Source organism: Leptosomus discolor, chromosome 12 (genome assembly GCF_034619465.1).
Source record: "Leptosomus discolor isolate bLepDis1 chromosome 12, bLepDis1.hap2, whole genome shotgun sequence".
NCBI lineage: Eukaryota > Metazoa > Chordata > Aves > Leptosomiformes > Leptosomidae > Leptosomus > Leptosomus discolor.
Window position 1 is genome coordinate 17155724 of NC_141402.1, and position 12559 is coordinate 17168282.

Here is a 12559-nt window from a genome sequence, read left to right on the forward strand (position 1 = left end):
TGATGTTTTCTATTTGATAAATTTAACCTCATTGGTCTACTGTGGCTTGTATATTATTCTTTGATGATTTTATTAGCAAAAACATTATTTTCCTTAGATTGAGTTTATTTTTTCTAAAAGTCTTTGCTTTCCTTACAAAGGATGAAGATGAAATGAAAAGTGGCCACAATACAAGCAGACTCTGGCAGATGATGAAATGAACAGTCTGAAAATATTCTTACAGACTTTTCTTTTTAAATACATGAATAAGAAAACCAACTTTGTATTTACTGAGATAAAAAATTCATATACATATGTCGCAATCCCATCAGCGCTGGTTCAAAAGCTGTGTTCTTAGGAGACTATGGAAAACAGGAAGGATGTTCCATATTCTCTGACTCCAAAGAAGGTTCAATTATATGCATGTTATTCGTTCGCAATGCTTATCTTATTTTTTTTAAACCTCCAGCAGTTCAAACTCTATGTATTTTTGCTGCTTTGATCTATTCTAGTCTATTAGCCCTAGTAATAGAAAATGCTTTCATACATGTGTTGAATCTTCCTTACTGAAATTGAAACCAATTAGAGATCGTGCCCTCTCCCACAGACTGGGAGAGTAGAGTTGTTTTTTCCTAAACCCCTTCCTTTAAAGCAATACTTCGCATATTTTGAGATTATTATCCTGTGTCTCTCACAGTGTTCTTCTTTTTTAGATTGACATATGTAGAATTTTATTTCCAGTCTTGCTTCTCAGTATGTGTTTCCACACCATTAATGCTTCACGTTAGTCACACCTGAACTTGTTTTCTTTGGTCTCTGTGCATTTGCAGTGCCCTAAAAGTGGACACTGAAGTCCAGCTGGACATTTCACCCACGCTGAGCAGAGCAAAAGGATTTTTTGTAATCTGTCCCCACAGTGTTCTTTGCCTTTTCTACAAAAATATGACATATTCAGTAGTCATATCATCTTGAGTCATTCATCCCTACTGTTCTGTATCACGTATTGTCATTGATTACTCCTGTCTGTATTTAGCATCTTACACTTTACTGAATGTCGTTCTGTTTTTTCCAGTTTGTCAGGATAAATTTATGTAAATGCCATCTTCTATGACACACAGAGTTCTGGTTTGATGTCACCAGAATATTTAATGAGTATATGTTTAGATCACTGTTCAGTTCACGAATGATATATATACTAAACAAAAGTCTGTCCCCTAGAGAGGTAGTCTAATTATTCTTTTCAGTACTTTTCTGAAAATGAATGTTGTACTAGTGGATCTATAAGTCATGACCTCTTCAGTTTCTCTCTGAAGGTGGGTATCACACTTATTGTTTTCCAGTCTTCAGGTTCTCAATCCACTCTGCCGAGTCTGTAATGAACATAGACCTTGGAGCCCAATACCACTTCCTAACACAACAGAAGTGATAATGTACAACTATGACTAACAGAAAACAGTTAAGTGAAAACTCTTATCAGTCTGTAATTGGACAGAGTTGTATTAGAGAGAAAAGTGATCTTTTGCCTAAAACAATTTTTTTTTTTTTTTTAAGTTTAGGTCTATGCTTAAAAAAAAAGAGGTACTGTGTACAATAGTATTTAAATTTGTCTCAAAAGGGATGGACGTGGCAGTGGAAATAAATCATGTATCAAACCACCAAAACCCACCACTGTTTAATATCTTCATAAGTGATCTGGATGGTGGGATCACGTGTACCCTGATGAAGTTTGCCAATGATAACAAACTGAGTGGGGAAGTGGGCAGTTCAGACAGGAGAGCCACCCTGCAGGAAGACCTGGATAGGCTGGAAGAGTGGGCTAACGAGAACCATATGAGGTTCAACACAGACAAGTGAAAGGTATTGCACCTGGGAAAACATAACCCAGGAGTACAGCACAGGCTGAGACCTACCTGGCTGGAGAGCAGCTCTGTGGAAAGGGACTCGGGAATCTGGTGGACAACAAGCTCAACATGAGTGAACAAGGTGCAGGTTTGCATCAACAAGGGCATCACCAGCAGAGATAAAGTAGTCATTATCCCACTCTACGTGGTGCTTGTCAGGCCACCCCTGGAATACTGTGTTCAGTTTTGGTCCCTGCTATACAAAAAAGGTACAGACAGGCTGGAGAGGGTCCAGAGAAAGGCCACAAGGATGATCAAAGGACTGGGAAGCCTGCTGTATGAGGAAAGGCTGAGAGAATTGAGTTGCTTCAGCCTTGAGAAAAGAAGGTTTAGGGGAGACCTTATCACCATATTCCAGTATTTAAAGAGTGGTGATAAAGAAGATGGAAACTACCCTTTTACAAGGAATCACATGGAAAAGAGGAGGGGTGATGGGTACAAGTTACTCCTGGGGAGTTTCCGACTGGGCACAAGAGGACGATTTTTCGCAATGAGAACAGTCAGCCATCGGAATGATCTCCCCAGAGAAGTGGTGGCTTCCCCAACATTGGACGCTTAAGATTTGGTTGGACAGGGTGCTGGGCCACCTTATCTAGACAGTGCTTTTGCCAGGAAAGGTTGGACCAGATGATCCTTGAGGTCCTTTCCAACCTGGAATTCTATGATTCTATGAAAGATATAATGGAATTTGCCTCAGACCTTGAGAGATGACCTCAGTAGTATTATTTTCATTAATTGTTTCAAACTATGATTTGCTGTCTTGTAGTGAAGAAGTGTAGAAGACAGCATTATGGCTGCAAGTACTGCAAAATGCTTTTCTTCATCTTCAGCTCAGGAATTCCCATTTTTGTGCTAATATTACTAAATATTTGTGAGTAATAGATGCAGTGATTTGGTGGGTTATATATCTAGAACTTACAGAGTGGTTTGCATTTCATGCTCTGATTCCATTTGTATACATTGGTTTGTGCAAAGCCAGATAGAAAGATTGGTGACATTTTTCTTTCAAAGGATTTTCATTACAAGGTAATTACAAAGTCAGTAAAGTTATATGTTTAATAGCTTAATCAGTAATTAGTGTTCTGCAGAATTTGTTGCTGTATCTGGTGATCTATGACAGCCAGGAGCACGTTGTTTGGGAGAGCTGAATTTTTGTGTTGCAGTGTGATAATGTACAGCCATTACTTTGATGTCTTGCTTGAAAATAGGTGTGTTTTCTTCAAGGAGTATCCTTGTTTGTTGAAAGTCATCAGGATGGAGGGAAGAAAATTGTAAGTATATTCCTCAAAGCACTTGCATTGATGGCTGAGGGAATGGAAGTACAGTGTAGATTTTTTTTTTTCATGTATGAAGTTGTTGTTATATGAAGCTTATTCTGTTTGTCTGTGATAATTTTACAGAATTCATTCTGGCTGTTTTGAGAATGATAGGATTGAATATGAACTTTGTGCCAGGTTGAGGTTTTTCTGCAGATGAATCTGACAGGCTGCATCCTGAGGTGGATGACTGTTGGGCTCAGCTCTACAGGATTTTATGGGTTAATATGTCCTGAGTGAGAACTGATGTTTGCTTTGGGATCTTCCCTGAGGTATTTCTGCTTTGTAGTATAATGAATGTTGGACTTAGTCTTCATGGTTTAGGATCCCTATAGGTCTTGCTACATGTTATAGTTCAGTCTTAGAAACTGCTAGATTATTTCATTCCAAGTGAGAAGGCTTATAGTGCTTTTTAATAATGCTTTTGTTGATTACTCACTTCAGGATTTTTTGATTTTTCCTTGACCAGGTCAATATGTTTGTACACTTTTTAGATGTGTAGCTGAATATTGCCCTCTGGATGTATGATTCTGGTTTTCAGGTTGTCAATTATTTGTGATGGATTTATTAATAATTATTGGATGTAAAAATTAATAGTTAATTTTTTTACATACTATTAATAATTATTGGATATTATTGAGCTGTTTTTCTCAGTAGAAACTGAGGCCTCTGGGAGAGACAGAAAATTGAAATTTGCTGAGTTGAGTTTGTATGTTGTTGCTATGATGTTGTAATCATTAGTAACGTGTTAATGTTAGCGCGTTATGTTAGCAGCACAGGAGGGGCCTGAAGATCTAGACAGAATTGGCTGCCGAAAATACTTACAGGCTATTTGTAGATGTGAGAATTTTTTAATATAAAGAGGTAAAAGACAAGAAGATGGGGGGATGTCATCATATATATTTCCCAGTAAGGACATTGGATTATGTATAAACGTGATTTATTCATATATTGAAACAAATCTCCTTCTACTATTCTTTTTTTTTAATGGTTTCATGCAGTTTCGGAAATCAGAGATTTGTGAAATGTAGATACCGTTTCAGTACTTAGTAATTCAAGTCTAATAGCTTATTGTCAGTACACTTTTTACAACACAGTTTTGAGCATGAAAAATTGTTGTAACTTTTTTAATGAGCTGAAAAATCCAATTTTAGAAGCTTGTATGTGACCCTGAGGATGTCGCCTTAAGGATGTGGACTTGCATTAGACAGTAATGCAGTGTTAAATAGCTAGTAACAGAGTTACTGTGTGAGACAAGGCTAGTCAATAGCCAATGTGAGACAAGGTTACTTAAATCTACCAGCAGCAGCTCCGTGTTTAACTGGCAGCTTACAGCTATTCAATCAACTTACAGACCTGATCCAGCTCCCACTAAAATGTAGAGAGCTTTGTTATTAATATAAAATTGAAATTGATTGGGACTTTGACTGGCATTTTCCAAACGGTTTAATTATAATAATGATTTTGAGTGTGCCTAGTGGGGTTGAAAAATTTAAAAACTGTCACGTAAAGTATTGAAAAATTCCAAATCGCCCAAGGATCAGAGAAAAAAAAAAAAAGACTGACAGAAAAACACTTAAGAAGCTGAAAGATGAAGCAAAGCCTCATCTTGTGTAAGCATGTAGCAGGAAAAAGAGGGAATGTTTTCTTTGAAAACTATGGACCTGGATCCATGTGTACTATATGTCAAAAGGGGCCAAGATGTTGTATGAGTAATGCCGATGCCAGAAGTACACTTTGAGAGCAACTGTTTTGGCACAATCATTTTTCTTTGACATTTAAGCTTCTGCAGTGGTAGGTGTTGTAGAAATTGCCAAGAAAAAAAGTCTTTTTCTGAAATACTAGGACTGAAGACTTTTTATGCTGAGGATATTGGAACAAGATGTGCTGTCGGCCTCCGTGCGCTAAGGCGGGGGAATGGTTAGGCACAAACGTGACAAATTGTGCAACCGAAGAGCAGGCGCCAGCCACGGCACCAGAGAGGCTGGAGGAGCAGCCAAGGTGGTGTCCTGGGCACCAGGTCCTTGATGGCACCCGGCACATGCTGAAATCCAGAAACGGCCACTCTCCTGGCCCTGGGGCACCTTGATGAACCATGTTGTGGGGTGATCGTTGGGAGATCACCCAGCTCCAGGTAATCACCATCTGGAGCACATAGACGTGTACGTCCCAAATCAAGTGTGCTTCTTAGCAGAGGCAATTTTGAATACCTCAGCATTTCTTCCAAATCAGACAGAAATAATTATTTGAGAGGATAGTGCTGTATCACTTGATCTCCTGTTTGCTCGATCCTATTTGGTGGGAAAGCAAATTCAGAGCCATCTACGTGATGATCTGCAGCATGAAGTTCTCAAATAGCTACAATAAATTTAGTCTGCATTTTGGGAGGGTTTTTGTAATTTCTGTATTACTCATTGTTGGCTGATTTGGAGGCACTTTGCAATACTGAATATGCTGCTGTTAATGAATATTGTGTGTGTTGGACACTTTAGGTTTTGCTTTATTCATCAGCTGAATATGAGGTAACATTTCTGAAACGGAATGTTGTAAGAAGTTAGCTCTTGACAAACACTTTTAAGTTAAGTGATATTGCCAGAAATACTGGTTCTGTTTTCTTTGGTTTGTATTTTGCTGGCTGAATTATACACTTCACCAAAACGGTTAAACCTTAGAGGAAGCCCCAAAATCAAAATGCTGAAGCTTTGGGCAAGATGTGAACTAATCCTCTCTCAAGAAAAGACATAGTAAATGTTTTTAGTGCACTGCTGACAGAGGTGTAGAGTGTTCTGGTATGCCTAACATCAATTCTAAATGCTTAACCCCTCTGTGTTTGTTCTTTTATTGCTAAAATAAGCAATACATTTGTTTAAAGCAGACCAACTTAGGAAAGGAAAAGAGCAGGTGGTTGTAATCGTGGGAATTGGTTATCCATCAGAAATAGCAGCTGGTGCTAAAACCCAAGGTGCTCTGGCCTGATCTGAAGGGAAGAAAATCCCCTACAGGAGGTGAAAAGGCAGACCAGGCACAAAGGTGAGTCATGTGGCTCTTCTCTTTGTGCCCATCCTCTGAGCATGTTTCTGCAAAGAAACTGTAGTTAGAATTCGAGTACTTCACTCAAACCCTAGTGAACTTGCTGTTTTGCTTTCATTGTAATGAATTTTATGTGAAAGAAGAGCATGAGGGTTGGAGAAGGAAAAGTGACATTTCAGCTAATAAAAAAGCACAAAGGTCTTATTTCCTTTTTTTAACCATGCATCCAAAATAGAGACAAATGAAAGATAAAAGTATAGTGGCAGTAATGAGCATTAAGAAAATGTTCAAGCTGTGGGACTTTGCAGGAATTACGTTTTTTAAGTGAGTTTTCTTCTTACTGTTAAGTGCTTGAAATATAATTCAGATGTTGCTGAATGCCTGGGTTTTGCTGCACGTCTGATTAAATGGAATAGCTGCCAAAAGGTGTTATTCCCTGTTACGTTTAACACCTTGTGCTGCAGTAAATAGCACAATTTAGAAGCACAAGTCTCTTTTTTTCTGATACAAATAATGCTTGCAGAATAAGCACAGGAGAATTGTGTTTGCCAGATAATTTATTCAAGTTTGCAGTTAAGTGGTTTCCAGTCTAAAAATTTGTCCTAGTTAGAAAATATAATCAATTATAAAATAAAAAGTTGTACAGTAAATATTTTATCTTTTTTCTTCAACGTTTATTTAGGGCCTACGTGGGAAAAAATGGAGTTCAGAATATCCAATCTATTTAACGTGTGATTAAACATTACTTAGTCAATCATGTTTTCTAATTAAGCAGAATGTGTGATAATTTTGTCCTAAATAAACAACAATCCTTGGTATGAAATACAATAAAATTTTTGTGATAACCAAATAAAATCCCAATTTATCATGTCCTGAACTGAAGAAAACGTGTTCATGACCATGTTTATCTCAGCATGTGTGAGTAATGCTTCTGACTTGAAACCATAGCCTAGCCTCTTCTGGCAAAAAAACCCAACCAACCAACCAAATAAAAGAAAAAAATTTTAAAAAAAAACCAAAAACCCAACCCTCAAAACATTTGAAATTTCTTGAAAAGAAAGGGAAGAGATAATTTTTTTTTTTTTTTCTCTGTGTATTTTAAGCAGTTACAAATTTGCGGGGGAGTGAGGAAAAACACACACAAAAATTCGCCACCAGCAAAAGCCAACACTATATACTTTATTGTCCACATTGGTATGCTGTATAAGGTTTCTGGGAAAGAAACGATAAAAAGCTTTTTAAAAAATATTTTTTTTGGTTGTGCTAACAAGTGCGCAGTATTAGTAATAGCTGTACAGCCACGTCACCGACCTGACCTGAACCATAATCCTTAATTATTCTGGGGGTGGAATTCATATCCCGCTAGTAACATGGAATAGATTAAATGACTGAAATGCCGAGGTGGGCACCATTCCTGCTGTCTTCCCCCCGACCCACGCAGGATGCCCGGTTTGTTCGTACCAAGGGGTCCTGTTTCTGGCACTTCTGAGAAGGAAATAGGATTTATTTTTTTTTTAAATGTGTCGGTGTTGTACTTGGTTTGTGAAATTGTACACAGAAATAGGATCACATCCTGGTTTTGCTGACCTGTACCTTCAGGAAAAGTCTATCAACTCGCCTCACGGGCAAGAAGCTTTAGGTTTTGTCTGACTCCTGAGAAGAAATGGGAAGACTTGGAGGAGGAGATGTCTGTGGAAAAGCCTATGGACTACTGAGGTTTGGGAAGAAAGTTCAGATCTACCTTTTCAGGGTAGAATACCAACAAGAACACATAAAGGAGCTCTATTTGGAGCTTATTTATAAAGTATCAGGTTATTATCGACAATACATAATCTGCCAGTAATTTATTCATTGTGTTTTCATGGGTATGTATGTCCCAAGAAAGGTCACCGAAAGGATTACTTTTTTAGAACAAACAAAAGCTGTAACTTCTCCAAAGGTACATAGGAGACCAGTAGTGAATGTTTTTTTTTTTCTTCTGATGTGACTAAGGAGGTGAGCGATGTAAATCTTCTAGCCACTGTTTTTCAGATTCTGAAACTTGTCTCTCACCTCCACTTTTTTGTTGCTGTTGTGTGACTTTGAGGAATATGAACATCTCAATCACCTATATTATATTGATATGATACTTATAAATTCTTGAACATTCAAAGTCATCATCCTAAAGACATGTAGGCATTGTCTTCACATTTTTTTATGTATATGCAGAGATTCTTTCTGTTCTGAATTACTGGTTAAAAAATTCTGTCAGTTTGGATTTGTCTCTGTCTACTTGAAATCAGACTAGTCTTTTATTTTTGCTTTTTCTATTTATGCTTGGAAGACTTTAAATATGGTTATTTTGTATAATGTAATTCATAATGAGTTAGAGGTAAGTACAGTCATTTAAGTACATTAGAAAAGTGTGCTTCACTGACAGTAATTGCTCAGTGAACTCTTTCAGAGGATGACAAAATTATTTATCTCACTTATTTTTCTGCAAGACCTGTTTCTACAAGAATGCCTAAGAGAAGCTAGATCTTTTAAAGTTTTTCCAGCCTGTGTTTTTTAAAGGCACTTCATCAGAATTGTTTAGTCCTACTGGTATTTTGCCACATTAATTGAATTAGACTCCCTAAAAAAACCTTCTGAACTAAAACAGCAGTGAAACTATTGCAATAGGAGTTCAGGGTTGATGGACAAAAATCTGAGAAAAAAAAAAAATGCTGAAGTTTTGGGACTAAGATGGAAATAAATATCACTACTTTCAAGTGAATGGTTTATCAAAAATGCATTTTTAATGCCAGGATTTTATTTTCACTTGATGTCAGTTGGATTGATATCACTGGCCTATTGGATCAGAAATCTGTGCAATAGACTAACTATACATGAAAGTTACAGAAAAAGTTAGTCCATCACAATATGACAATATTACAAAAACCAAAAATTAGCTGGGTAAATGATGCATTCAGAAAGAGTTTACTAGTACATATGATCCTGTCCTTCGGAAGAATACCTTTTCACCATAAATTGACCATTTTTTCCTTGATGTGAGCAGTGTTACTACAATATATGAAATTTTTATAATGGCAGGCAGCAATTAAAGAACTTAAACATTTTTCCTCCAACTTGATTTTTGCTATGGCTGCAGTTTCGTTGATTCCAATGTAGCACCAGACATTCCCCTGCAAAGGAAGAAGCAGCGGGCACCTGTAAACATCGCTTTCTGTCAGCTGCCCAGATTTTCAGTTGCCTTCGTAATACATGTGTTGAAGGCAACCGGACACCCTGAAATTCGTAACTTTAGCTCTGGTGTTTAAACTGTAACACAGTTGGTGCTGAATGGAGAAGTTGGCTAGTTGTCTGGCCCACACCGTGGGGCATTCCATCATCTTCCATGTAGTTCTAATCCTTCATCAATGCACACCATTGGCGATGCCATCCTGGCCTCTCGTTTATCATGTGAATGTTATTTTGTATAATTTCCTTTTTAATAGCAACTCAAATTATTTAATGATATATACTGTTTTTCAAATCTCGCTTGTCTTTAATTATAAATGCATTCATTAGTATAGCTGTACTGTAAAAATAGTTTTATAAGTAGCAATAATTAAAATGTTAACGAAGTGAGAAATTACTTGGTCTAGTTATAGTATCTAACGAGAACTGTCTGTGCGACAGATAGAGCCAAGTTAATGTTCAGTCTTTCAAACATTGACTGGGACCATGTTTATTGTAAGTGATATCATGTACTAAATTTGGTAACAAATGCAAATGTTACTGAACTCTAGAAAAATTCTGATATGCTAGTGATTTTTTCCTCTAGAAAGCCAGCGATAAGTCCAGTTAAATTTGGCAAATTCTAATGAAAAGGAAGGATTCTTTCTGTATTGGATGCTCTGTGGCCAGACTGGGGAACCAAACCAGTGCTCTGATCTCTGTGTGGTGTGTGTGATACTGCCTGGTATCAGGTGTAAGAAACGTGATGCAGTGGAAATTAGGGACTGCATTCACAAGAGACTGCCCCGCCTCTGAGCAAGCAGTTGAACTTCTGCTTTGAGGCAAGATTGCCTAATTGTACATGGTTTTGACTAATGAAACTGTGGCTGCTCTGATTAATCCGCAGATAGATGCTTAATCCTGTTTTAAAATGTGACTAAGTGGTTCTTTACATGGGCAGGGAACTGAAAATTCCAGGCTTTTATTGTTTTATCAGCCAGTACAGCCTATGCCTAATGCTAATAAACATTACTCGAGGTATCTGCTGAGGGTTACAGGCTTGCCTAAGCCAATACCCATCAGCTATCATATGTGCTGGAAGTACGGTCGTTGCCCCACCACAGAGACCAAGTTAATCATGTTTTGTAGGGTTTATGCTTAACAACATTTATGTTGCGTGGCTATACATTAAGCTATGCTACAGTCAGCAGAATGCAAGTGGTCTTTAAAAGTCTGGCAAGAAAATAGTATCTGGCTGAGGATGAACTTCAGAAACCTGGCGTGCATGGGGTGATGCTGAGGCAAAGGGTGCTTGCAAATATGTGGTCAAAGTTCAAACGTGTTGCTCTTTAACTGGGAGATGAGAACTTTATCCAGGTGTTCTGTATGCACAAAATGTGCATTGCCTAATGAGAATTTCAGGGAAAAGATAACTGGTTAGTCCGATGTCTTTCTCTATGGTTCCCTTCATAAACAGGGAAAACATGGTCAGCTGTTTTTGCAAATACAACAGTAAAAGAAACGTTTAACTTACTCCTTTTGGTTGCACAGTACTAATGTGTTATTAATGACAGGGATGAGAACTGTGGGAATCTGGTAGCTCCTGCATCCCTAATACGGAAAGTTCTTGCAGCAAATGTGTTTCCCTAAAGCGAGCAGTTTGAGTGTATCGAGCTCCTAGGGAAGGGGAGAGAACATTATTTACCGAACATCTAAAAGCATCTTCTGAACCCCTGTACTCAATACACTGCACAGACATTGTAAAAAGCCAGATCTCCTCCTGAAGGACTGTGTGGGAAAATACTGTTGTGTCATATAAAAAGCCAGCAGTCCTTCCGCAAAGGGTGCTTGCCTGACCCCGACTTCAAAGGCACATCTCCCAAAATGCTTTCTCACTCTGTAGTTGCTGTAACTAGCTATTCTTGTGAATTTTCCTTTCATACCTCTGGGGAAGGAGATGGAAAAACAAATCTGGAGTTAACCCCTTCTATACCAGTAGACAGTAGCATTTCATAAGCTGTCTGCATGCATGAACATTTGGGTGTTTTCTAATTTCTCTGTTTATGCCAAGTTATGTTAATGTTAGCATCTCAATGTTTAAAACTACAAAACAGTATTTCAAATTACAAACAGAAGTCAGATAAATGAACAAAATAATAAAAATTGTTTGAATACTTTGAATTTTCCAGAAGAATATTATGGCATACTTCTAAATAACTTATATTATGGAATTACTTCTGCCACTGACATTGAACTTAGAGTAAACTTGTATTCACACAAATGGAGCAGATTTGATCCTGGTTCCCACATAAAAATACACTTTTTCTCAGGAAAAAAATATCCCTTGAGGAGGCCTGGTCTTTTGCCAGCAATTCTAACCCTATTTGTATGTATTACTTGTAAAATTTATACCTTTTCTTCTCTCACAGGCATTGCATGAAAAATTATGGGAAAAAAAATGCATTGTAGATTGCATCAATTTTTTTCTTCTTTATTCCCACAGGCACAGCAGCTAACAGATCTGGAGCAAAAATTAGCCGTTGCAAAAGATGAATTGGAAAAGGCAGCGCTTGACAAAGTAAGAAGTGTAAAGTAATGTAAGCGTGTTTATCTCTATCAGCTGTGAATGTTTCAGTGTAATTTGACAAAAACAAATGGAAGTCGTGCAATGATTTAGATGCATAGTTAATTGCATGTACCTGGGAGCAATGCCACTGAAATCAGTGGAACTAATTAAGATGCATGAAGTTAAGTACAGCTTCAAAGTTATTTAAGAGGAGGGCAATCAAATTAGAAAGGAACATCTCAAAAAAAACCTGCAGAAATCCAAATGTTATAATTCTTTATGTGCAGAAGCACACTAGCAAGAATGTGTCTGTAGCCAATAGGATTTTTATCTGAGGTTTAACCACAGTTCCAAGGAGGACGCGGTATAGAAATGGGTCAGTCTTTTGTTAGGGTGGGACTGATGTGACAGAGCTAACTTCTGTGGGCAGAGGTGCCCACTCATGCTTGGGAAGTTGTGGGGAATCCCAGGAAGAGGACAAAGCAGGACACATTCACAGCAGTGCAACAGGGGAACTTCCTTCTAGATTCAGGGTTTAGGATTTTTGGTTTGGCTCTCTAGTATTTTCA

General features: G+C 37.8%; 1 protein-coding gene across 3 annotated transcripts in view; it reads left to right on the forward strand.

Annotated features, from left to right (window-relative positions):
• LUZP2 (leucine zipper protein 2) overlaps positions 1–12559 on the forward strand; it is a 201006-nt gene that overhangs the window by 144216 nt on the left and 44231 nt on the right. For all 3 annotated transcript variants that reach the window (XM_086472209.1, XM_086472208.1, XM_086472206.1), the window contains exon 8: positions 11928–12002. In XM_086472209.1, the coding sequence (XP_086328335.1) occupies positions 11928–12002 (75 nt within the window). The remainder of the gene's footprint in view (positions 1–11927; positions 12003–12559) is intronic.